At 38.9% G+C, this 27,757-nt stretch overlaps 1 protein-coding gene across 12 annotated transcripts in view; it reads right to left on the bottom strand.

Moving 5' to 3' along the window:
- The window catches only part of INPP4A (inositol polyphosphate-4-phosphatase type I A), a 125,407-nt gene that overhangs the window by 32,037 nt on the left and 65,613 nt on the right, over positions 1 to 27,757 (bottom strand). For 10 of the 12 annotated variants that reach the window (XM_027641963.1, XM_027642000.1, XM_027641952.1 and 7 more), the window contains 13 exons: positions 18,647 to 18,707; positions 16,050 to 16,268; positions 15,180 to 15,224; positions 13,629 to 13,747; positions 13,398 to 13,514; positions 12,280 to 12,359; positions 9,375 to 9,486; positions 8,474 to 8,564; positions 7,691 to 7,838; positions 4,256 to 4,386; positions 3,789 to 3,893; positions 2,929 to 3,037; positions 1,262 to 1,279 (listed from right to left, as the gene is read on the bottom strand). In XM_027641963.1, coding sequence (XP_027497764.1) covers positions 1,262 to 1,279; positions 2,929 to 3,037; positions 3,789 to 3,893; positions 4,256 to 4,386; positions 7,691 to 7,838; positions 8,474 to 8,564; positions 9,375 to 9,486; positions 12,280 to 12,359; positions 13,398 to 13,514; positions 13,629 to 13,747; positions 15,180 to 15,224; positions 16,050 to 16,155 — 1,181 coding nt within the window. In that variant the 5' untranslated portion in view covers positions 16,156 to 16,268; positions 18,647 to 18,707. The remainder of the gene's footprint in view (positions 1 to 1,261; positions 1,280 to 2,928; positions 3,038 to 3,788; positions 3,894 to 4,255; positions 4,387 to 7,690; positions 7,839 to 8,473; positions 8,565 to 9,374; positions 9,487 to 12,279; positions 12,360 to 13,397; positions 13,515 to 13,628; positions 13,748 to 15,179; positions 15,225 to 16,049; positions 16,269 to 18,646; positions 18,708 to 27,757) is intronic. The other 2 variants (XM_027641970.1, XM_027642008.1) reach the window with 1 other exon arrangement.

Genomic DNA, 27,757 nt, shown 5'->3' with positions numbered 1-27,757 from the left:
CCACAGATCATGGCCTCCAAGAGGTGTGAATTCCTCTGCTACCCTTAGAGCAATACCATTAATCTCTGCAGCGTATCTGTGAGGTAAGACAGGAGGATTGCGTGGGGCATGCTTTAAAATCATGCCACAAATCCAATTCTTGTCCCTTAACTGATATTAAGGCAAGGGGGACCTTAATGCCAGTATCTGTCTGAGCTCCATTGCAAAAAAAGAGATGAGGGATTTGTTTCCAAAGAATGTAATGCAGAAGTGATTCTTGAAAGAGCTTCCTTGTCTGTGCTTTGGTCACCCACCCGAGCGAAGCAGAGAACAACCACTCCCCAGAACTGCTATGCAATACAGCAAATTCAGTCTCAGCTTTTAGGACTTTCTCTGTACATGATTTGTACTCTCTAGTGACTGGTGATTTTAGTGACAATTCCTCTGAGCAATTTCTTTCCACAACAGTGTGGTTAACATGCATAAAGACATATTTGGCAGGAAAGGCCATGCAGTATATTAAGATTTGATTAAAGTTACTATATTTTTAATCACAGACATTTGCTGGGATGATTGGGAGAAAAATTTATGGTGTAAAGTTCACATATACTTACTTTCCAACCTGCAATTGTTTTTGCAAATGAACAGCTTTCATTATACTATATCAGCAAACTGTAACACAGACTTAAATTCTCAGTGAATTAGGGGTTCAACCTCAATATGAGTAATTTAGAGCAGAACTTCTGCATTGTTGAACCATCGAGTAATGTTTCCTTTTCATAGCACTGAATACCTCAACATTAAGAAAAATAAACAAAAGTTAAGGAAAAATGTTTAAATGAAGACATGGATTACAGAAATATAAACCATGCCCAATCTATCATTATTGAGATTTAAAAATACATAGAGTTATCTTAATTATCTTCCACCTCTGGCAGAAAGCTTCTCATTCCAGGTAGTTTTCACTGGAAGTAAAAAAGAAAAACATATAAAATCCTTATGTTCTGATTTTCAGTTTTATAACTTCTTATGATCAGAGAGAGCCAGGAAGCTAGCTGTTCATTACAAACAAACATTGCAGATGAAATGAAATTCATTCACACATCATGTTCTACAAAGCAGCTACAATTACTTAGAGCACAACTAGGGATGCCATGATGCATGACATTAAAAAGCCCTGCACACTTTAAAACACAGCAGATCTTTGCCAAAGAAAAGAAAAATAAAACAACCCAAACAACAGAAAACCTCTCTAAAGAACTCTCAGAAACAGAAAACTCACCAACACTCCTCATAACTGCTACAAAAACAAAAAAACCAAAATAAAATTAGCAGATTGTTAGCAAATACCGAAAGCAGAAACAAAACAAAGTATATTTGGGGAAATAACTTATTTTGAGTAATTTTTTCAACAAGGCGGGTACATAAAGATTAAACTTGTAAGCAAAAAAACACAGATTGCCAGATGCCCATGTGTTGTTTTGGGGAAATGTTGTGAATGCACCAAGCACAGTTATGCCAATGAAAGGAGAAGGAGTTGAATGTAACAATGAAACTGAGGAGATGGATCTCAGTTCTACGACACTGGTTTTTATGACAACATGGAAGCACTTAAAATGAAAGTTACTCTTCAAACGTTGAACCTGCAGTTTTCATGGACCCAGAAGGAATAGTTCTGAAAAGCTTAGAGGAAAAGTACTGGATAGAAATTAAGCTCTCCAATCAGCTTACTTATTGAGTGAAGCGGAAAAAAAAAGAAACAAAAAAGCTGTGGGAACTTATGTATTGCAAGAGTAAGGACCACTTCGGTGGCTAGGGTGACAGAAGGAGGTTGTTTCAGAAAGCAATAGTGGTATCAAAAGAACAGAAAGGGTGAGCCTAGCATACCAGGGTTTCCAGGTTTACAGTTTCCTCCATTCCTATCCTAGTGCGCACTTTGTAAGCCTGGAATAATTACATTAGGCATATTTTTGCATCAATCTTTTTATCAGTACATATCTGACTGATGTTCACAGAATGCTGTTAACTCACTTCTCTACTGCCAAAATTACTTCTGCAGTTTGCAGAGCCTGGTTCCCATGTCCCTCCCTCCTGCTATCAGCTCCAAATTATACTAATCCTTTCTTTTGAAGGGCATGATCAAGGTCTCCCTTCCCTAGCTACAGTGACTCCTTGTCCTGCTGTTCTCATAATGCAGACCCATACAGCAATCTCTCTTCTTTGAGAGATGGAGTGGGTGCCTTGTGTGTTTCTGCCTTCAGCGTATGCGACATTCCCAGTTCCTGCATCTTCCTCTAGTACATATGGCTATACTTTCAGAGAGGTCACTTGACAGTCCCTGAAGACAGGACTGTGGAGGTCAAGTATCCTGTTTGTAGAGCAGAGGCTGGATTCAGAAGTGTAATCTGTGCATAAACCTTTAGGCAAAGCAGAAAGGCCTCAAGCAATAGCCCCAGAACTAAACTCACTTTGTCAACAAGGAATTTACCAATCAGACACAGCTGTTTCCTACCAAAGAGAGCTCAGGAACATGACCTTGAAATTATGAGAGAGGTGAAAGTCTACTGAAAATAATGGGTTGAAAGCATGATGTAGTGCAGTTGAGGAGGTTCTACATATAAATGTCCTAATCCACAATTAGGTAGAGCCCAAACCCAACACCTAAAATAACTAAACTAAATGAATCAACAAGTATGCAGGAAAATTAAAGACTCCATAAAAAGACTATTAGAAAGGGCCCATTAGTAAATAAATAAATACAGTAATATAAAGGTGAAAGTGTTTTCCCTCTTCTTTGGAAAAAAAAACCACTGAAAAATCTTCATATTTTATAGTAGAACTATTAAATGCAATTCAAGAAAAACATAGAATGGAGTGATTTTCCAAATCACTGAGAATGGAACAGAAGGAAAAGGCACAATAACACCTGACATAAATATTTCTACTTACTGTTTCTTTGCCTCTTCAAATTTATGCAGCTTTTTCCGCAAGCCACCCGATTTAAAGCCTTGACAATGAGCTGCTGGTGCTCCTATGGTGACTATGTCGTAGTTCTGATCTGGGATGGACAAAAACGACTTACAAATGAAAGCTTGTCACCTTTAATGTGGTCAAACAATTGTGGAAGTTCAAAAACTACTCTGAAAATAACTTCTGGAAAACTTTGTGCCAGTGTTTTGAAGGACAAAGAAAACTGAATTGTTCTAGAGGCCCTGGAAATCCATCAAGTATTTTTTGAAGTGAAAGACTCATATGTGAACGCAGGTCTCCTTGTTTTTAAATCTAGAACACTCACAGTGATAAAGAAGTCTTGAACACTGGTTTCTACACAAAATCTGTCACTACTGCAATCCCTCACATGGACACATGGGACAACTGTGTGCCCATAGTTAGCAGGAATTACTGGTAAAAGAAGGGAAAACCTAGGTTATTAATGAAGAAACAAGCTTGATGTGAACACATGTGCGATTTTGCATAACCATACATATTGGTTCCAGAGAAAAAGCACAACAGTCAGAACCTTTGCTATTCTGCTACAATTAAACATGGAAGGGACACAGCATCTTAACCCCATCCTAGTACAAAGGCTGACTTGTGCCACCTAGGATACAGTTAACCACAGAACCTAGTTTCACCACCTGCAGAATAGCAATATTTATACTTATGCCTCTTCTTTTGCAAAGATATTTGGACTCTGAGGCTAGTACAGCACTTTGTAGAAACTTGGCTGTATGGTTGAGGATGGAAATAAAAAAAATTGAGAGAAAAGTAACAGCATAAGGTGAAGAAAGAGAGAAAGAAACAAATACCTGATCCTCCATCATCCTGGACTCTCATTCTCTGTATATGTAAATTCGTAGGAACAAATTCCAATTTTTTATCAGCTTTCAAGCTACTGGCTTTAAATGAAGGACCTGAGAAATGCAGGAGAAAAGTAAGGACAAAAACCCTCTCCTTGTGCCTATGCTAAAACAATCAAGAAGCTTCATTCATTATTTGCTATGTGCTGAAAGAAAAGCAGAGAAGATTAAAAAAAAAACCCAATCAAATTCTTTTTGTTACTGTTCATGCTTGTTCTCTACTTTAAGGGTTAGATAAGAGAATGGAGCAGACAAATATTCCCAGATAACTAGTAAACTCACAATAAATGTTAATAAAGACAAGAAATATAACAGCATTTTTTACTCATCAGACTAAAAAATTCTGGGTTCCCAATTTCAGAGAAACACTACCGAACCTGGTTGAGAAGAATCATGTTATTACGAAAAAAATTCACCTTTATACTGGTGCAGGTCAGTTAGATTTTCCTGATAAGTTAAAATAATTGTTTGGTACTGAGTAACTATTTGTCGGCGAAGGCTTTCCCAACAAGGAGACAGTTCTCCTAATTCCTCTAGTTCACAAACCCTAGGGAAAAAGACAAAAAAAAAAAAAAAAAAGGAAGAAAGAGAGGTGTTTATGCCCATAGTACACTTGACTGAGAATGAGTTTCACATTGTATCAATGTAGCACCATCTTCAGCAGACACACTCCAAATTTACTGTCATGTAACCTATACACCAGAGTGGGAATCCTCCCAAACATACAACCTGAAGTACAGCTGTTGAGCTCTACTCCAAGGTACATTGGTTCCACACAGGCAGAATACACTGTGTTACCTCCAGGAGCCTCAGGTGTTGGTCAAAAGCAAAGCTTCCCACTTTTCTCTAGGAACTTTCAAACTACATGAGGATTTGCAAATGATGGGAACTGTCATCATGTTAGGCGACTTGGGACAAGGACCTTTTAAGACCACTCCACTGAATTGTGGTGGCCCTTAAACTAAATCAGAACTGTGACAGAGGTTAGGTGGGATGTTAGCAGCTATCTGACGTTAGGTACAAGGAGTATCTGCGCTGGTTGTGTATCCACACAACAGTTTGCAAGACCAGGGAAGGCCTAAGAAGCGTAAGCATTAATAAGGGTTTGGAGAAACAAAAGATGAATCAACCAAACCTTCATCTGAGATTCAGGATTTTGGCACTCAAGATTCCCTGCAGGCAGAATAATGGATGACTGGATATCCCCTGATATGAGCAGGAAACACCCTGGCTTTCCCCTTGCACCCCGACTGCTAAGTTTGCAGTCACACACGGCAATCCTGAATTACATACTGTTCCCCAATAGCATTGCTGAGAAAATACTCAGTGTATTTCATGTCATGTTTGTATTACTGTCTTCTTGGATTAAGATATTAATTGGAATAAAGAAAGAAGGTGAAAAGTAAACAAGTCACCACCAGACACAATTCAACAGCACATTACCCCAGAGAAAGGGCAGAACAATCACCTGTCAAAAGGATCCAGCAGTTCTTTTTGCAGTTCTCTCAATATCCCCAATTCTATTGTTTTAACCCATTGTCTGCATATAATTTAAGACAGTATTTCACAGTATTTAGGATATTATCAAAAGAAAACAAATTTCCAAGAAAAACATCAGACTGATTTGCCAATAGGCAACAGCGTAAATATACTAGCGACTTGGATAAAGAGACTTTCAGTTTTATCTTGTAAACTGCTTCCTGCATAAGACTCTATTACGACTCCCTCATCAAAGTCTCTGCTCAAAACTAGTCATGTATTTGAGGCCAGGTCTTCCCGAAGCAAACTCACAGCTTAACGTTTCAAGTTTATTTGTTTGTCCTATAGAGCTAAGACAGTAGGAGGTGTGCACGCCATGAATAAAGAGGTACACATAATACTCCCCACCCCAGTTAGATGTTTCCTTTCAAAGAGCTCTGGCCCAGAAGAGTTTTAGTAAGAGACAGCAGTTCTGATAATCCAAGATATTTTAAAGGTCACCAGGATGTTAAGACAGAAGCAGTTGTGCTTGTGTAGCTGTCCGTCATTCCTCTGGGCTGCAGCACAGAGAACAGAGCTCAGCCAAATGTGAGAGATCCTATGAATACAAAGCGTGTTTGTGCAAATCATTGAGGGTCACCTCAATTGAGCAGAGAGAAGGAAGTCTTTCTGGGTAATTACACAAAAGCAGTACTTACCTTTGACCCACACAATTCAGAGCATACCAAGTGGTACTAACAATCATGTGGGCTGTTATTAACCCACAGCTGTATACAACAGGCACCCACTGATCTCTGTATGATTTTTAGCAAGAGCCTCTGAACATTCACATTTCATGGCTAAACAAACTCCACTGTCTACAATCTTACAGAAAGCCATATCTTTTTCTTCATTCACCCTAAATTCTCCTTTTGTCTTCAAATCCTTCAACTACATCCATCACAGGTGGCACCTAATGGATAAGCTTGCCGACTCTTTATATTGTTAAGGTTGTACCTCATAATGAATAGGTCCTTTAAACCTATTGTGAGTAAAGCTGTAGAGAAACAAAGATATAAAATAAAAATAAATAACCCATATCTAAATGTCCAATGGCATATCCCTAGCCTGCTCCAGCAAGGTTGTAGCAGGACAGTTGGACAAGATACATTCATTCTCTAGAATCTAAGTGCATGTCAATAAAAAGCAAAACTCAACAGTAGAAAAAAGCATTAGTTTTTCCCATGCATTACAACAAGTCTCTGTCATCTTCCTCTGAGAGTTTACCATTTTCACAAAATACGAAAATACCTAAACCGACTGGATTAACCAATGATTTTCTTTCAAAATATTCTAAAAGAACTAAAATGTCTTAATATAACAATATGAGAGTACTACATAGTTTTACTTTTAATTAAGGTCATGTTTAGTTAGGTCTGTAGGAGTGGATTCAAATAGTCAAAATAAAAGCCCAATACTCAAAACTACAGCTAAAATTCTTTAACATTCCAATCTTGGCCTTTATAAAGAATACACAAACCATTATATTTGCAAAGCACAGCTTACAAATGTAGGGAAGTAAAACTCATAAATGAATATGTTGCCTGGAAGAGAGTTAATTGCTTCAAAAAGAAGAAAATTATAATAAACCTAAAAAATGCTTATCAGATTTCCTTCTCCCTCCCACCTCCTAAAATGAGACAATGTCATTACTGTCTTACAGTGTTTCATTTTACTTGCTTTTATTCTGTTCTCCTTCAAAGTGATTTGGATTTTTCTTCTCTGTCTGCTATTCTAATTACTCATTCTAGTCAGCTAGTTTCTCTGCTGTCTCTGTTGCTTTCTCAAAATCCTCAGCAGCTGGAGTTATTACACTTTCATTTATGATGTCTCATCTATTCAGATTTCCCTCCAACTATGAAAAATTGAGACAGGTTTTATTTTTAATTCAACTTCATTTTTCCCTTTAGATTAAAAATAAGCCATGTTAAAAAAACAAAGTGTATTGAAGTATACAAATTATTATATATATAAAAAGACAACACATTTTAATGCGCAGGTTGTAATATAGTCATACAACTATGGAATAATATATTCCTTTGAATACTTTTGTGAGAGGAACATACAACCTCTAAATGCAGCAACTGTAGTATGATCCTGTGTTCACTATGTGTTTACTCTCCTATCAGCACCTCTGTATGTTCGTGTTACCATACATTCAAGCCTAAAAATGTGAAGTTTTATTCACTGTCACTGTACAGTCAGCAACATGCTGATTTTAGTAATTTTTCTTCAGTGCCTCTGTGCATTAACACAGATACATTCCTTTTTTTAAGTCAGTAACAGGTACGTCACTGCTGTATTACTGCACATGTTAACCATTCCAAACTCACCTTGCTGCATCTTCTTCTAGAAGCAGTTTCACAAATTGTCTAGGGATGTGCAGTGACAGGATGCTCTCAGCCATCTGCTCTAAGATTCTTAAGTGATTTCCATCAGTGGTTGGGAAACGATACATTCGGCAAATGGCACCACCAAACACTAAAGAATTAAAATCGTGTTATTTAAGCATAGGGTTTGAGTTAAAAGTGTACAAAGTCACTTCTTTTTTAAAGTAAATGGCTTTGGTTCATCATTGTGCTATAACACACTGCTGTAATTATCTGATTTATCCAGGCATCAGTCTAGCTTTTCCAAGCACGGTCATTCTGCAATGACCACTACCCTAGTGTTTGCAGGAAAAGCCTCCACTCCAAATGACTTAAAACACTGGTAAGGAAATTAAACAAATGAAATACATACTCAATTTTTAAAATATTTCTTTTTCATCTATGTACCATGCATTTTCCTCTCATGCAATCATTTGCTGGAAAACTAATCTTTCTGCAAGACTATTTTTTTAAAACAACTTCCTTTCCTCTGTCTCTCTCCTCATCCCCAATGGTCGCTTACAGTCAACTTACTGGCAAATGTTTGCTTCTGTTGTTTTTACAATAAAAAATAGTCCAAATGATAAAATAATTTATTCTTGTATGACCCTGAGAGGACTGCTCAATCAGCAACTTGATCCTATTCAAATGAAACATCTGCTGAAATGCCCTGGGGCCAAAGGCAGACAGGGAAAGATGAGCTTTTTGATGCCTAAAGCTTACTTGTTATAGCCCACAGCAGCTTACCAGATTTCAGTAGTGCATCTTTCCTTAGTGAAGCATATTTGGATCTGATTCCTAAAGATTCTGTTAAACTTTCATCAACTGGCAAAACAGTCTAAACAAAACAAAAAGAAACAAACCAGAAATAGTAAAGAATAAAATCTCAGTGCCTGGGCAATATGTAGTGATAACCCTATCACATAGACTTCAAAGAAATATTTGACACAACATGTGCTTTAAATAAATATTCAAAATATGTTTACTGTGGACAAAAAATACTGATGGCTGAAATAATAAATCCTAAGCGTTTTTATTTACTTGTACTGCACAGTTCAAAATGCCATAGATTTTCACCCAGCCATTCAACTACTCTCTTTCAGCACAGCTCCAGAGTCCTTAAAGGTACTGCATCAGTATGTGGTACCTACAGGTCTGGATGGATACGAAGTGATACTAATCCACACCGTAACTGTAATACATAGATACCACTGCAATTATCACCAAGATACTCAGAACACAAGGTTTACAGAATTAACATATGTCTAGGTTTAGAGAGTGCTGCAAATATCTGCTCTCAAATAAATATTTGGGGATGAGAAAAAAAATACATCCAGCAATCAAGTAACATGTAACAATACCATGAGCCTCTTCTGATGAAGGACATGAGCACTTGAAGAGAAAGCTTAATCATTGTAAAAGAAAATTTGCCTCAAGACTTTACCCAAAACATGAGCACCCCAAGAGTTCTGCAAAACACAAAATGGCTTCAAAATCACTAGGCTGCTTTTTACAGGACTTTGAAAATGTAAACCACTACTAAATAATAAGATGGACAGGAAAGTTGACAGCAGATGCCAACCTAGCTTATTTCAATGCTGGCAATAAGGTTGCACTCTTCTGTATTTGACAAAATGCTCATACTCACCCTTCCATTAATTGTATCAGGTGATCTTGTCACTGGAGGCCTTTGGTCAGATTTTTCCTCCATTTGCCATCCAATAACTGTGATGTTACCTACACGGTCACTTTCAGCCGACCTGCAACAAATACTCTGCGTTGAGATTTTTTTGGAGGTGGACCTGTTTATCAACAAGGGAACACTTATAAAAGGCTACTAATCTTCAAATTTAATGAACATTTTAAATAGGAAGCTTTTCAGCTTCATTCAGCATAATTTTATAATGGGTTATTCCAACAGGAGAACAATCCTCTCATTCTGCAGGGATGCTGTACAGAACTCCCAGTTGAAGGCAACCTAAAACCATGCACATGTTTCAATGCTCCTGTAAAACCAGAAAGAGCTCAGATTTTACAATTAGGCAAAAGCAGCTTAAATTGTGGAGCAGATAATTGGATGTCCATGCACACTTGTGTGTTGCCTGTGCGTTTCAATGTCTGAAACCAAACTTTCAACTCTCATTTGTACAGTTTAACTCCAACTAGTAGAGTTGAAATGGGTAAATTTTGATTATACATGGACTAAACAGAAGTAGTACATCTCAAATCTACCTCGGCCAGACAAGGTCACCAGTTAGGAGGCCAATCACATCTTGTGCTTCTGCAGATAAACTATTTAGATTGGGAAAACTGGGAACCTGATATTCCAGAAAGGAAAACAGATGCAATAAAGGATCCTGAAAATATGTGGTCTAGGAAAGAAGAACGTGAACATTCTCAATGAAGGTAAGATCCTTGAGGCAGAGAAGGATCCTGGCCATCAGGGAGTTGCATGGAAACAACTACTAGAGATCCCCAGGGATCTGGCCACTAACTGCTGAGACAGGTTACTAACAGCTGGGCAGCTGCACAGCAGGAACTGACACAACTTTCTGTCCCACTTTCCCAGAGCAGCAGCCATCTCCCTGCTGGGGTGGGCAGCTGACAACATATGCACACATTAGTGAATGGGCAGCAAGAAAAGTGAGTGAGTCAGAGACAGAGAAAAGCAGGGCAAAAGCCGTAATCTTGCTGGGTTTAATATACACACACCAGTACCCAGATCTATCATGGATGTCATTTATTCTGTCTCACCTGTGACAGAGTAATTTTGGCAGAGACATTATGTTATTATTTTGAGATAGAGTCTAAGTGGTATTTTAACATTGTCATTTACATGTCAAAATATGCTGAAACAAAAAACCAGAAGTTGCTGGAACACACAGTACTGGGGAGGCAAAAGAAAAAGGCACACAGCGTGACTACAAGAAAAGGTTCAAGTATTCAAATCATACAGCATTTTTACAGACATTGCACTGTGCCCAGCTTACACATCTGAGGGTAACATGGCAATGGAAAGAAACGCATGCATTCACACATTTAGATAATCAGAATATACCTGATATCAAAACAAGACAGTTTAATAAAGTCCATTTTCAACTTAAGAACCATGTGTAACACACTAGTATGAAATTCCTGCAATCACATTCATCTCCCTCAAAACACCCTCACCTTCATACCTATGATAAATTATTTTATCCAGCATCAATGTCATACTTTTGGTGCCTTTTCTGACTCATTTCCCTCATCTACTCCCATTGTGAAATCATGTAATTTGCTTTCTTTATAACACACTGTGGAAAAGCCAAAAGCCTTACCCATTTCTTCTCATAGCATAAAATGCTTTGCCCATATTTTCTTAGTGGTGTCTGGGCTAAGAAATTTCCTCAAGTTTATCACAGTCATGGTTTCTAGTGCTGCTTATGCCAATACTACCAACAGTCTTCCTTTGTGTTTTTGGTTATGCTTTCCTCCTTCAGCTGACTTACCCTTACCTTCTCTGACAGGGATGCCTGTCCTACTTTCAACACCAACTACTGTAATGTGCATTTACACATCAGAGCTCTCTTTTCTTAATTTTACTTTGCCTTATTAATTCTTCTCCAATCCCCAACTTTGTCCCATACTGGCTTTCCAGAGTGTGGTTTGACTCCTATGATTAGAATGACTGCCTTAAGGACTGGTATTAGACTCACCCCCTCTTTTTCATTCCCCCTTGAGTCATGCTCTTTCCTCAAAAGTTTCCTGTGTGAATTAAACTAGAAAAAAACATCAATCAATGATGATATACTCTGATTCCTCCTATTCTTAGTGCATTATATTGATAAATACACTATTTAGCAACAAATATGCAATTTAGCAACAAGTAGGTCTTGAAATAGTAAATAGAGCCTAGATTTCACTTTAAACTGAAAGAAGGTAGATTTAGATTTGAAATTAGGAAGAAATTCTTCACTATGTTGAGACACTGGGAACAAGTTGCCCAGAGAAGTTGTGGATGTCCCATCTGTGGAAGTGCTCAAGGCCAGGCTGGATGAGGCTTTGAGCTACCTGGTCTAGTGGAAGGTGTACCTGCCCATGGCAGTGGAGTGGAACTAGATGGTCTTTAAGGTCCCTTCCAACCCAAACCATTGTGTGGTTCTATTATTCTATGCTTTATCTAAGCCAAGGTATTCCAAACAATTAAGGTAACTACTTCAATGGGTTTCATTCTTCCCATCAGAGGCTCTTTATACATCAGTACAGTTAAAAAAATATTCCGCCACTCTTCATGGAGTCAAACACTGAGGTGATAGAAGGAAATGCACAAACATTAAGTTGGTCTTGACAATACTTTCTTGACTTGTAGAACCAAGAGAACCAATATCTACCACTACTCACCACACTAGAAAGATCTTGTTCTGCATGTTTCAATTATTATGCAATATAAACTAGTTTTTCTGTAATAGTGGCCTGGAACTAAAAACCTAACCAAAGAAAAGGTTTTCATCACATCTTAGGCATGTTTTCAAGAATTAAGAATTAATTCCTAAATGGAGAAGAACATTACAAACCTTAGTGTTATGTGCAACCTGTGATACTTCTCCTGAAGAAGATCTTTTACAGTGAACGTCCCGGAACCCAATAAATACATCTGAAAGAAAAAAAATTCCAGAACTGTAATTATTTACCTTCACTATAAACAAAGGCTTTCTCCACAGCACTTAGGCCCAAAATAAAATTATTAGGCACAAAACTCCAAGAAAAAGAGTAAGATTATACATGCTGACACATAACTAATTAAAAACCCTTAAAATTTCATAAATTTGGTAATTAATAAAAATCCTTTTTATACTGGAGGACTTTAAGTATTTTTCTTTCTATACGATATGAGCAGAGGCACTCTAATATATACAAGCTTAGGCCCAGCATTACAGCAACACTGAAAGCAATGACTGAACAGGGCTCAGACTGACTTGGTGAACACTTCACAGTCCCTCCCTGACCCAAACACAGCTCCTCCTGATGAAACTACCTCCTCTGGAGGTATTCATTTTCCCCAGAGCCTCCCCATGAAGCACTGGACAGAGAGAGATAGCTCTGCTGTCCCTGGAGGCCACAGAAGAGCAGTCAGGTGAGGCCTGAAACAGTATTCTGAACAGTCTGAGAATAAATGGCCTCAGTTGCCCACAGAACCAAGTAGTAACATGGGAGTGCTGTCACTTAAACTTTTTTCAGTAAGGGAACAAATCTTAGTCCTGAACAAAATCACTAAAGTATCAGGGCAGGGTGATTTCTGGAATTTAGCAGCTCTGTTCAAAAGGACAGTTTCATAATGGCATTTTGGCACAGGCTAGAAGCCTCAGTTAGGGTTACTGGATCCTTTCCATTATCTAGATCAGTAAAGATGTCCACAACATAAGAGAACAAATGACAGGACCTTTTCAATTTAAATCCAAGGTTCCCAAACTCGATGCAGACAAGCCTTATTTGAGAAAACTGGCAATGCTCCCCACTTTGCCAAGTCCATCTCACGGTATTTGCTCCTCCTTTCCCTATCCATCTTGTTTTCTGTATGGTCAGTGCTGCTATCCCTTTGCTTTCTTCCACAAAAGTTACTAGTTTTACCTCCTTGCCTCTCATTTCCTTGCTCCACACTGACTGGGCAGGCAACAGAATAAAAAAAACTTACTGTTCCCTGAGATCTATCTTTGACATCGTAGACGGAGAGTTTGATTTGTGTCATTTGATTGATAAGAGAGTCTTGGAAAAAGGCAATGCTGCTTAGAAAGATAGGATTACTTGTTCCCTGTAATCATAAACAAAAAGCCAAAAATTAATGCAAGGTGATATTTGTCAGGAAGAAATGCTTCCTGTGTTAGCTTCAATTTTAAATCTAATCCAGGAGTACCTCACCACTTACCTCAATAATTTCTGTCTGTGCATGCTTCGTCCAGAACGCCTGGGGCGGTGTAGTTACACTCACTGCTACAAAACTATTTGGTTTTCGATCCAGCGATGGAGTTAGCAGCTCACTGCAAGCTTTGGGTATGCAACAGACAAATAAGTTTAGATTCAGGATCCTTATCCTATTGCTGTAAGACTCTATATATTTATAAAAGCATTTTATATACCCTGAGCAATGAAACAATGAAGGGTTTAAATATTCGTTCTACCACCACTCACCTTTGTGCATGCAAACAGTAAACGTGCAATCTGATCAGTCAGGCTCCAAGTTCCAAGAGCTGCAACTTAAACTTGTTCTCTTCTAACCCCTGCCCATCCACCCTCCTGGCACAGCTCATTATAACCATGTCCATGCATAGGTTTTCCTCTGGAATCTCAGGAGTGTGGCTGCATTTGATTTGAAGTCACCCTCCATTAAGCCCATTACCAAACGGCATTTGCCCATGGAGAACAGACAGAAGCACCTGAACATTGATCAAGCAGCACTACTATGAGGAAAAGTAGCTCATAATTGTAAATGTCAGTAATTTATTTCCTCTGAAATGTTACTATGAGTTTAACTGCTGGGAAGGGATTATGGTGACTAGGAAACGACTAACAAAAATTTCAATGAGTGACTCTACACAATTACATTACACTTCAGAGACAAAGTCTATCTAGCTAGATACTAGCACAAGAGGTGTGGTCCAACTCTGCTTCAGCTACATGCAGGCAGTTAATTCTGAAATTTACCTAAATAGCTTTGCAGTTCTAGATATTTGCAATTTATTTGAAAATATTTAAAGTACCTTATTCAGCTCTGAGAATGCTTGTTAAGATTATTATTCATAACAGAGTTACACATATCTGAGAAAATTTTCTAATTTTTCGTTTCAAACATGCTGTAAGAGCATAACCTTCCAAATATAAGTCCACTATTAAGCCAAGAAAACCATGCTGCAGTTGAAAATGTGGACTGAATTTTCATGACAAATATATTTTCCACTTATTCTTCAAGTAAGGTGAGTCAATGCACAAGCTTCTTGTCCAAATTTAACTATCTCAGAATTTAGGTCACTTCTGCATCTCACACTTGACAGCAAAGACCACAGGAAAGAAAGTATGTGTCATAGCTGGTAATTCTTAGAAAACATTCTGCCCTAAAATGGTGTTTCCAGCAAATCTTCAGTTTGCTTGAAGACCTGAGCTGCTGATACACTGACAGTGGAGACAGTTTCACTGTATCTTCATATAAACAAAGTAAACATTCACATAGTAAACATTTAAAATTTTACAGGACAGATTTTTTAATTACAGACTTTTAAAAACATCACAAAATCAAACTGTTTGTTGCTTAACAAAAGATGCTGTACAGGCAGCACAAAAACTGTACCACAACTCCATAAAAATCACAGTAAAGTTGCAAACCTTACTATATGAAAGGTACTTCAAAATCAACAATTAAAAACCAGCACACATGTTCAACAGCATGCATCAGCAAAATGAGCATAAAAATCAATAAGCCTACCTAAACTGAACTCTAAAATCGGTTCATCTGGGTCCTGAATGTTTCCTGTAAAGCAGAAAAATTAACACAAGATTAGCCAAACATCACTGTCATCTGAATTCTTTCCTGAAGTTGCAATCATACAGAGAAAGAAATTAAATTTTATAGAAAAAAAAAATTTAATCCAGGGAGCCATAAGCGGTATCTAAAATATTTATTCTGTAATCCTTGGTATCTAAAAACTACTTGGAAAACCTGGAACGATCTCAGTTTATAAAACATATTAAAATGTGTAAATTCATGCAAGATTATATGCAATATGGGAATATTAAACATTTAATATCAGCAGAAAACAATAGGATTAAAGCCACTATTAACTCCAAGTTATTAAATCAGATACATCTCCTCTGTAGTAGTTACTAGGAAGAGGTCTGAAAGTATCTGTTTCTATCACTAATGAAAGAAAGCCTCTGAGGGTTACAATCCTAATTTACTAATCATAAAAGATGAGGGAGATAAGTCTCAGCTCCCTGAACTCTCTCGAAAATTTTATACAATGTCAAACAAGGAGGTTGCCAAGACTCTTCCTAGACCTTGACATTATTTTGTTATTTTATCCCCACTGGTTATTTTTGACTGATAAACATAACTGCACAAAATCTAGTTTAATTTCTCTTTTTAATCCCCTCTCCAATTTTAATGCTTTGTCTATTTTAAAAATGGCAAGTTCAAGATTTTAAAATTTCTTAGCATAATTCCTTTATCTCACCACCTCCACATAACCAAACACATCTGAATCTTCTAGCAATTAAAAGAAAAACCCCAACATTAGTACAAGGTAGATCCTGAAAGGAGCAACAACAGAGGAACAGCTGACATGAAGGTACCAACCTGTTAGAGACAGGCCGAGCATGTCAGAGGTGACATCAATGGTGGAGGCCCGTTGCACAGTGCGGGATTTTGCACCATGGCGGGGACTGTGTTCTCTCGCTGTCATTTTCTCATGAAGAGCCTTTCTTTTCTCGCTGCTTGGCTTTACTGATGTTTGTCTCACAGAGTAGCAGAGTGCAGCAGGTTGTCTCCAACTGCTATTCCTCTAACATTACCACACTAAACAACAGACAGAGCAAAAACAAACACTAAAATTTTAGGCCACTATCAGCTACTGTTCTTTTCAACAGCAGCAAACCTATTGCCATAAGATCGCCTCGGGTCATTCAAATAAAATGCTCAAGGCAAATCCAATACACAGTAACTCCATTTGCATGAACTGTACATCTGTACATTTGTAACATTTTACAATAAATTGTTCAAAACTGTGCCACGTGCAAGAAAGGCTCTTCTGTCAGAGAATGGAGCTTGAGAGAGACTTGTTAACGGACCAGCTGCTCTTCTCCTTTGTCTAAGTTATTAAACCATTCTTAATGAAGTTTCCTGGCTTTCATAACCCTTGGAGAGCACAAGTAAATTCATCAGATGGGGCCTCTGCCTGCAGAGGAAGGACAAGGGATAAGGACAAAGGGACAATGGGTTGGCAGAGCACAGAACAAAAGGGCAGGAAATGTTGTTAGTGTCAGCACACTGTGTTGTTCTAGGCTCTACTGCCATGAGAAAGGGATAATGAAAACTGTAAATAAAACCTACTGGGCCAGAGAGAGGTTGAAATTCTGGGATGGTGGTGGAAAGAAAAAGCAAAAGGGGATGTTTGCTGACGTGGCACATGGCAGCATCGGTGCTTTACCCTATACTTTCTTGGTCTACAGACATCCATGACAGTTGCTCTTCCCTCACAATGCCTATGAAGTGAAACGTTACAGTAGGAAAGAAACACACAACCTACAGAAAAAATGGTTATGATTTTAAATGTGGTGTTTTCGGCTTGGCTGATAAATTTCAGTGTTCCTTCAATCAGCCACGTTAGCACTTCGGTCATGGAACATTTTTATTTGTTTCACAGTATTATGACAATCACCATTAATTTAGGAAGTGAGGAGTAAAATCTGATAAACCTGAAAGATAGTAATACAGTGACTAATACCTTCACAGCAGCCCCTCATTCATTTTACAAAGCATTTGAACCGTACTGCAAAATGAAAGAATATTTATCTTTTAGGTTGACGGACCTAACAATGAGCAAGATGCATTCTAATTAAATAAAGCACCTAGCTTATACCTGTGTTTTTAAAAGGCACTTCAAACCCATCTGAAGACCTCCAAAAGAACATTTAACCTGCCTAACTTAAGTCTCTGAATTTAACTAGTCAGCATCTCCCTCTGGAGGACTCCAAAAGAATTTCCTTTTCTCCACAGGGAACTCTAACATCATCTTAACTAGCACTGCTTCACTGGGCATCTAAAATTCAAATGCAAGTTAAGCATTTAAGACAACTTAACTGAACACAACCCTAGACATCTATGTTAGTCTAGGAATGAGATTCTAAATGACCTCATTCTAGGAAGGAAGGAATTTGGGCTGCATCTACCAGACAGGCCAATCTGCTGCCACTCAGAACTGTCATAAGTCAATTCCAAATAGGAAAAAAAATGAATTCTTGAGTGAAACAAGCAGAAATTGAGAGCTCTGAACATCCCATCCCCAAAAGCTTTGAGACTCAGTGACAATGTATGAAACAACACTCCGCATTATAGTTTTAATTTCTGACAGCCAAAAATTAAAGCAGGCAGTTTACCACTTCATACAGAATCACAGAATAGTTGAGGTTGGATAAACTCTGGACAACATCTAATCCAACTCCCCTGCTCAAAAGCAGGGTCACCTAGAGGAAGTTGTTCAGGACTGCATCCAGTTGGTTTTGGACAAGAATGTACCTCTCTGGCCAACCTGGTTATTCGGAGGCTGGATCATACACAGTAAAAAAGCTTCTCTTATTTAACAATGTTTAAGTGCTTAAGTGGCTAGCGAATCACCAGACTTTCTCAAATAGTGTAGAATGTCCTAATATTTGGTCAAACAAAACTTCCATCAAAATTCTTTGCCAGTTTCCAAGTCTTTCCATTCTTCTGATTTTTTACCCTTCTTGTGGCAATGGGTTTTCCTTGGTTTGTTCTTTATACAATGAGATGTTTAACAGTCTGTAAGTCCATTAAACATAACTGCCTGAAGAAAGACCCACAAGATGTGCTTGCAGAGATTTACACAGAATGCCACAGCCCCTTCCCCCAAACATACGTATACCTTATTAGAGAGTAACTAACATGTTCACTTAGGTACAAGTCAGACAGCAATTAGGTTAAAGAGTCCTGCTGGTTTTTCTAGCTACAATCTTTAGTTGTTGACATCTTTAAAAAGGGTCAATCCTTGTGCAGTTAAAATAGAGTCAGGTGTTTAATTTGTTTTGAAGCTATTTCTATTTAAATATTATTGAGCTTAGTAATTTTTTAATGCTCTCTAACTATTCATTTAAGTTGCAATATTAATTTCTCACCTAATCATACATTTTCAATTTACTTACATGGATCATACTTACAGAAAGCTCTTTTCCTCATGTGTGGAGGAATTTTGTGTATCAACATCAGTTAAATCCACATCTAAAAAACCAACAAAATAATCAGCATTAATTATCAATCCTTTTATACTGCATAAATCACAACCAATGGGCAGGTACCATTCTCAGACTAACTGCAGATTTTATTTCCAATTAGCAGCGCTCACAATAAAATTTACTGAATATAGAAAAACAGTATAATCCTCTACTGGACCTCACCCAGTACTAGTCATAGCAATAACCAGTTAGAGTAGGAATACAAAGAAATAAACTTCTGCTGAAAAGGACTGACTTCAGGTCAGCATTTGGTGAGTGGGTAGAATAGCTGATGGTAACATATGTTAACATGTTTACTGAAAAGCTTGGGGCTATTAAGAAAAATGAATGTATACGATACATTGAATATGAGACAGCATTTCCTACTATACTTGCTTTTCTACAGTTAAACTTTCAAAATTTTGTTGTTTGCAAGAGTTGTAATTGCCACTGTCAGGAGAAAAAATCCTGTGTCAAAACACAGAAGTTCCAAAGATTAGGATGTAGGGATCTTTCTCCATTGGGTAAAATTACCATGCAAGGGAGGCTTCTATAAACAGCTGGCAACAAGCAAACAGGAAAAATGAATTATTTTTAAATTTACTACAGGTTAACTGAAGGTTTGAATTTGCTAGTGCTACCACCTCATTCAAGTACACTTGCATTAACAGGATATGTCTTTTAAGACATCCCATCTATGCCATACTAGAACAGAAGAGATGGGGAAGCCCAGTCTGAGCTTCTTGATTTAATCGCCAGCCCTATCAATTACCCCACACTGCTTAAGAACTTAGGTATGAGCTCTTACCACTTACAGAAAGGATTTTATTTCACCTAAACTACAAAGGAGGCAGGTATCTGATCTCAGCTCACTGCCCAGGTTCTCCATATAGTCAATGGTGAGACACAGGCACCTCCAGCGAATGAGTCATCATTTTCCAAGGTAGGAGGGATGAGTCACCTCATGAAGCTACCTCTCTTTCTCTAATTATAGAAAGAATTTAGATGACTAGATTAGGCCTGATGCTGCATCTGGGCAAACTGGATCCCTCCCACAGTTGTGCTTGCTCAGGTAGGGATGAGTTAGTTCCCTCTACTCACTGCATGGACTGACAGACACAAGCAACAGCTGCTCTGATCATTTGCTTGAATTACAACCCTTTTAACAACTGCAACTTTATAATCACGTTTTTGATAAAAATCAATGGAGATAGGACTCCTAACAAATTAAAGGCAGTATTAACACACCAGATAGTTTCCCAAGATGGTACCTTAATGGATAGTAATGAACTGGTGCCACTCCTGCAGCCAACAATCCCAAAGGCTGATGTAATTCATGTCCAGGCAAACTATCCTGAAGATGGGCACGATGCATCTACATGTAGCTTTTGACTTTCCCTTACTATTACTGCAGACAGTGGATGCTGGCAATACATGTAGCTTTGCACTTCGTGAAGTTTTGCTGCAAGCTCAATTTTCAAGAGCAACATCCGAAGCTGTTGTTGACCTCCAATACCAATAATGGCCATGTCCACAGTTCAGAAAAGGCTTTTGAACAAGGGTCCCTTCTGTTATGTGAATGTTTATTTGGTGCTCTATTAGCACAAAAACACATGAGCAGAAGAAGAGCTCTTCATCAGATGCCACTTCCGCCCTGCTACCCTCAGTCCTGTCAGCTGGCTGTGGGAAGCAAATGCCACCCTGCTCAGCTGCATGGTCTCGTGTCCTGTAGGCTTGAAACCTGGAGACATTTGGTCTCACTCTTGACTGCTTGCAACATCTCGAGCAAAAACTATGATTATCTCTGCCCTAGAATAAACCCTGGATGATTAGCTTGTACAACTACAAGCTAATATTCTCCTTATCTCATCAATTGTTTTAGCAAAATGCTTTGGTCTGTTATCTTTTTGGAAAAAAACCCACAAAACCTCTGCCAAACTACCCCTTGAAACAAACGTGTCAGGTGAGATCAAACTGTAAGAAACAGGTTTTTTCCCATTCACACATCAACAAGCAGGAGAAAGAGGATACTCCCGTTATTGACTGGCATGCCAAAGCAGAAAATGCAACAGCAGGGGAAGGCTAAATGTTATTGATACATTGACATGAAGAAAATAATGGAGAAAAAGGGAGAGTCTGACAGTTTCTTTAATGCTTAAAAAAAAAGAGGAAAGAAAAAAGGGGGATGTAATCCTACTAAACATTTACCATCATCTCCAAGAGGGAGTGAAAAAGTAGTTTCGGGGTACTTGCTGAACTGTAATTACTTTTAAAACTCTCTTGACCCTCCAGACTGCAAGGTGTATTCCCTGAACCTTTCAAATTAGGGTTTCTCTTCCTGAAAAATCCATTTGGAAACATCAAGGACTCCTTCAGCCAACTGCATTCTTCAAATAACATCTTAATAAAAAGTTTCTCTGATTGAAAATGTTTTAACAACACACAAAAAAGTGAAAGTGAATACTGCCTAAAACAGTATTTTGGACTTGCAGCATGGCCAGATTTTCAACTAACATCCTATTTACGGTAATCAATATGGACAAAATAATGGAAAGGGTGAAATGCCAGACTATGGTAAGTTATGATTATGTTGCCTTTCATGTAAGAGCACCATCTCTAGTATAACTAGCATACAGTGAATTTTTATTGTTTGTTTATTACCTCCAATGATAGAAAACCTTGGTAGTGAAACAAAATTTGCCATCTTGGCTCAAACTCAATTTTTCAGTAATTCCAGCAACCCACCTCCAACAGCTATTTCAAAGAAAATGCAAGGATTTTATCAACCATGAAAGGATCTGAGGTGAGGGCGTGGATCAACCCTATCACTACTGGCTGCAGAGGCAACCCAAGAGCAAAATATCAGCTCAAAGGACAGCAGTTTCCAGCAAAAGCCTGCTAAGACCAGTTAAGATTAAGAGCTGGTTTTTTCACAGTCCGACATGCACTTTGCTGTTCTCTCTCCTTTAATGAGAGAGTGAACGTCCTGAATCTCGCACAGAGCAAAACAGGAAAAATGAAGGCCGTGACACCTCGAGTCAGATCCTTCCAGCCAAACTTGTGGGGGCAGTAACACAGACTGTCTACTGCAGATCCATAGGTTGACAGTGTAACAGAGTTTCAGTCCACTCACTCCATAATCTAGGTCATCCCTCTTACTATGTCCATGGGAAGGCAAAAGAAAACAAGTGATGCCACCATTCAATATGAACCCTTGCCTCCCACTGACGTTACTTCCCCACCAAAAACATACTCAGCAGGTGCTAATTTTTCAGCTCCACAAAGAGGCTGTATTTCCCCTCTCAGTCTACTTCTTAAGTCCAGGTGTCCTTCACAAGCTGGTTTAACGTCCCACTCTCCCACTCACCAGAATCTTGATTATCAAGGACAATGAAGTTTGGCCTGAAGAATCTTGTCACTCTCTGAAGCCCACCTGAGCATTCTGAGCAAGTAGGTAACCTCAGCAAGAACAGGGAAAATTCTTTCACAAAAAAATGAAATCAACTACCACAAGATACAATGAATGTATTTGTGCAGTGTGGAAATCCCCAAATGCAACCTTTCAGCGATACTTAGATAAAAAGACATTTCTGCATCAGAAAGTAGGTTTCTTTCTCTTTGCTTTCCCGTCCACAGATCCCACTTACTTACAGATAAATACATAAGTCACAGAATTTTTTCTTGGTCCTTCCCCACTAGGAACTTCAGCAAACTCAATTAATCTAAAAACCTAATTTTACCTCTTTAATATATTTAAGTACTTTCTATAGAAAACTGCAATTTAGGCCACTTAATTCCTTGTGCAAATTAAGACTATTTGTCTGTATTCACAAATGAAATACAATTAGCATTCTTCTTAATGAGATACTGCTTTAATTTCACTTGTCATCACAGTATTTCTATTTCTTCAGTACTTCTATGACTACAAAAATACACACACCCAGGGGTGGAAGTGAACATTTGTAGCACACACATCTGATAACCAACAAGGAAAAAGCACAGCTCTGTTTCACTTTTCAGAACAGCTTTCATCAAGTTGAACATGGCACAACGCCCTAGAAAATGATGAGTCTTGCTATAGAGCAAGAGTTTGAAGTGCAACCCTCTCAGCCCCCTCCGTCATTTTACCAGCAGAAACAGCTTACAAACAGTCTTTACCCCAAACTAACCTTTACCCTCCTCACAAGAAACACGCTGGGTACGTTGTGGTGAAGTTTCCTATGCACGGGATGACTTCTCATAACATGGGGGTTCTCGCACTGCCTACACAAACATGGAAAAGCCCGTATTTCCTGTTGAGGAGTTTGGAGTGGAAACACATTTCTGAATTATGGTCTTTTGAACACTCTCCTAACACCTGACTCTTCTAAATCAGTCTTTCATCACAACCATGAAGCTAACAATGCAGAAACAGCACCGCTCTAACTGGAAAAAACAAAGAGCTTAACCCCCACTCTAGAGGAGCTACTCCTGCTGCAGGAAAGGATGAGGTAGGGGAACAAAGGCAGGAAAAAACAAAAACAAAAAAAAACCCAAACCCAAACCCCAACAGCTTATGACTTGAAATAAAGATGAACAAGACACACAATGTTTGTTAAAGATTTCATACATACTGTTGATTACAGATGGATGGCAGCAAAATAATCTCCAACATACAGGCAATGCGAGGCGACCACAGACATCACAGAGGGATAAAAGCACTGAAACCAGATCTGTAATCCGAACTTTTGGTCAAGTTTGGATTACAACAAAAAGTCTAGGGAACTACCTGATTTATCTGCCAATAATACTCATCCACTTGACAGTAGCATCAATTAAGGCTAATGTTTTCTGGTCAAAACAATCCAGGAATCACAGTGCTACTGTTAGCACTGTCCTCTATATTTGTGATGGGATCTGACAATCTGCCCTGAAACCACTGACCTTCACTCTTGCAACAGGACTGCACCTCAGGGTCACAGCTGAAACTTTACTTTCCTGACGCTACACTTTCCCACATGGAAGAATGATCCATTAGGTCACATGCACTCCCCCAAAAAATCTCCCAAGTACTCTCTATTTTCATATGGCATTGTTCCGACTTGCTGTAATTCCTACTCTTACTCTTTTAAATGTTTATATCAATTAAAAATATACAGTAGCATCTGAAGATGAGAAATTCTTTCTCTAGCATATGTGTTTTCAATAAGACATTCAACTGACTCAGGAATTGAAAGAGTGTGAAGTATTTAGAAAATTAAAAATAAATGTTACTGTGGGAGTAGTATTCCACAAAGGTTATTACTAAGATCTAGGCAGCATAGCAAAACTGGAGTTGTTTTATGCTACTAATGCAAATCTGCTGGTGCATATTTTTCCATCAACATTTGTTTTGTACTCCTGAACTGTGTTTTCTGCATGTTTTCTGATCTATATATCCTTTTTTTTTCTTATTATTGCATGCCTGGACTATGTCTAATGGCTACGATACTGGATGTCTTTTCAAACGAAGTAATTTTTTTCCCCAGATATCTGATTCCTTTGTGCTGCTTTTATTTCTTCTTCCTGGAACATAAAATTATTTGTTTGTCTACCCTGACCTTTCTAAATCAATGGGAGAGAGGGTTGCTGCAGGCCAGGATCCTGACTGCACAGTTCTTTCCTACATTTCTTTCTGGAGTCATGTAAACAAGTGGTGGGATGCTGGCAGTTTGAAAGCATAGGCATGTAACTCCAACCAGGCCAGCAACAGCCTACGCCTCCCACCACTGTTCAACGCCTTGGTGGGACAGCTGTCCCCGTGAAAGAAATCATTTTTAATGACAGTCCTACTCTGTGGGTTAATAGTAAGATCACCCTGTAAGATACAACAGAAGGGGTGTGCTGCTTCAGTGTCTGACCAATTTCTCAAAATATTTTCTGTGACAAGTTACAGGAGGCCTGTCACTAGTGGTGTCCCCCAAGGTTCAATAGTGGGCTCAGTATTGTTTAACTTGGATGAAGGGGTAGAGGCTGCCTCAACAAGTTCACTGATGACACAAAGCTGGGAGGAGCGGCTGATAGCCCAGAGGATGTACACCCCTTCAGAAAGACCCTGACAGGTTGGAGAGAGGGGCAGAGAAATACAACAAAAGCCAGTGCAGAGTCCTACACCTTGAGGGGAACAACCCCCAGCACCAGGACAGGCTGGGGGTTGACCTGCTGGAAATCCGCTCTGTGGAGAAGGACCTGGGGATCCTCATGGACAACTAGCTGTTCATGAGCAAGCAATGTGCCCTTGGGGCCAAGAAAGCCAATGGTATCCTGGGGTGCATCAGGAAAAGCATTGCCAGCAGGTTGAGGGAGGTGATCCTGTCCCTCTACTCAGCCCTGTGAGGACACATCTGAGCGGTGTGTCCAGTTCTGGGCTCCTCAGGACAAGGGAGACATGTAATGCTCCCTCCTGGAGCAGGCCTAGGAGGGCTATGAAGGTGATTAGGGGACTGGAGCATCTATCCTACGAGGAAAGGCTGAGGGAGTTGGGTCTGTTCAGCCTCAAGAAGAGACGACTGACAGGGGACCTCATCAATGTCTATAAGAATCTGAAGGGAGGGTGTCAAGAGGAGGCAGCCAGGTTCTTCTCAGTGGTGTCAAGCAATAGGATGAGAGGCAACGGGCAGAAACTGACACACAGGAAGTTCCACCTGAGTAAGAGGAAAAACTTTACTGTGTGTGTGACTGTGCACTGGAACAGGTTGCCCAGAGATGATGTGGAGTCTTCCTCACTGGAGATATTCAAGAACCATCCGGATGCAATTCTGTGCCATGTGTGCTGGGATGGCCCTGCTTGAGCAGGGAGGCTGGACCAGAGGACCCACTGTGGTCCTTTCCAACCTGACCCATTCTGTGATTAACTTGTAGCAGAGCTACTGAGACCCAACCATGTAGGAACCATCACATGTATTGACAACCACTGATGATTTTAAAACATACTGGAAAAATATTTGGAATATATTGAAACTGGCCATATTTGATTGCTGAATTTAAAAATCCTAAATCAGTAGCACAAAACTGGAATAAGTAAACATGACCTACAAAAAAAAAAAATCACACCATAAGCTGCTTGCGAGTCTTTGAAGAGTCATAAGAGGAAATGAGACCAAATCTCACTGACATTTCTAAGAATTTGACTACAAATCACTGTGATCATTACATCTGTTGTAAGATCAGCAGTTTTTTATTAGAACACTGTATTTCAAGAATTTGAAATTTGTGAAAAATCCCCTGAGGTTTCCCAGTTTTGACTATCAGCCTTACCGAAACACTTTGTTGAGGTGTGATTGAACAAAGGAGTTATTACAGAAAATAAATGTCTTATAGTGGATATTATGTTAGCTCTGAGAAAGAAAAGACAAAGATAAAATAAACTTTGGTAAGAGTAACTGAAGGTATATTTCTACTGCTCTGACTGGTTTCATGTGTAAAATGAGCAAACATATGAAGACCCATGGAAAACTAAAAATGTTGCAGGTACTTATGTAAAAGGCTCATGTCTCCTCACTCCAACACACTACAGGTTAAAGCAGTCTGTTCAGACAGAGACAGTAGAAAGTACTTGTGTAGCTGCAGTGTGTGTTATGCAACACTTCATTCTGCTACAACATTCTTTTCTTTTGTTATCATCTAGTAACAGACCATAAATAATAAACATTTTAGTCCAGAATTCCAAGAATTCAAAGAATTCTTATAAGACTCTTACAGGGTATGGCCATGGATTTTCAAATAATTCTAACCCAAATCTACTGGTTTATTTTCATCAACTAGTACTGATCAATCTTTAGAACTGACGTAGTTTAGTGGGCTTCAAAAGTTTGGGTTTTTTTAAATAAAAACTGCAGCAGGGATGATAGTAATGATTACAAAAAAGACATAAATGCCACACAAAGACAAAGGACATATATTTAGTGCTGAGTTCCTTGTAGCACTCAATGCTCAAAATATGAACTTAACTGTCAGAGTTTTGTCAATTCTCCAAGCACTAACATCCTCATAAAACTGGTGTGTTACTACAGGCCAAGTTTATCTGAACCTCACCTTTTTTAAAAGCAAATTCTGCATGGATACAGAAAAGCCTGAAAATGTGAAGGATGCATCCCAAAATAATTTCCTTTCTTAAAGTTCATGACTAACTCACTCTTATGACTGATATATTTGACTCTCATTTTTGCATGCTAAGGCAAGCAACAGTGATACCAACTTTTGTTAATTCCTCTTGCCTCCCACCACACCTTATCAGAAATTCATAAGCATGCTGCCTACCTCAGTAGTCAAACCTCCACAGCAAGGCAGCAGAGATGATGTTTCTGCCCACAGCTACCTGTCTTGCTCTTCTGACTCGGATGAGAACAGGTAGCTGCATTTCAGTCACACAGGTTTGCAGTCCATCATCTTATCAAAGCCACTTTCAGCAAGAGGTTAAACTAAGGTATTGAACTGTATCTCAGTGTGGGCACAGGTTCCTACATCCATTGTTTCTGCCAGAGAGGCAGTACCTACCAGCAAAAGGGTGGGACCAAAAGCTGACTTTACAGACTGGGTCAGAACAAAAGTTTAATCAAGCCTAGAGTTCTCTCTGAGAGCAATCAGTGCTGGAGACTGAGACAAACAGCATAATGAGCAGTTCTGTGAGGCATCTCCATGTTTGCACTACCCGATTCAGATGACAAGCATCCTGAGAACTTTCTGAGCTGGGCATCACACCCAGACCTCCATATTTAAGGTCTGGGAGTAACAGTGTGTCGCCAGAGTCGCAGCTGGCCCTTGCAGCACTGTTACCCTGTAGCCCTGTAATACCACACTGCCATCACTGGTGACCAGCCACAAGCCCTGTAGAGAGGCTTGCAAACTCTGAGCACTTAAGCTTTTTAGGTTTGCTTTATTTGAACTTTTGTTGACCTGCTTGCAACTTTGTTTTAGCCTGAAATTAAACTTGGTTTAGCTGGGACAACAACTTTTCCAACAGCACGCATGTCTGTGGCTAATCTGTTTTCACTTTAATCTTTGCATGGTGCCATTATCATTTTACAACTCTTAACATGA

Source organism: Corapipo altera, unplaced genomic scaffold (assembly GCF_003945725.1).
Source record: "Corapipo altera isolate COAL_440 unplaced genomic scaffold, ASM394572v1 0, whole genome shotgun sequence".
Lineage (NCBI taxonomy): Eukaryota > Metazoa > Chordata > Aves > Passeriformes > Pipridae > Corapipo > Corapipo altera.
The sequence above is the reverse complement of the archived record's forward strand: the minus strand, read 5'-3'. Positions and strand labels throughout refer to the sequence as shown.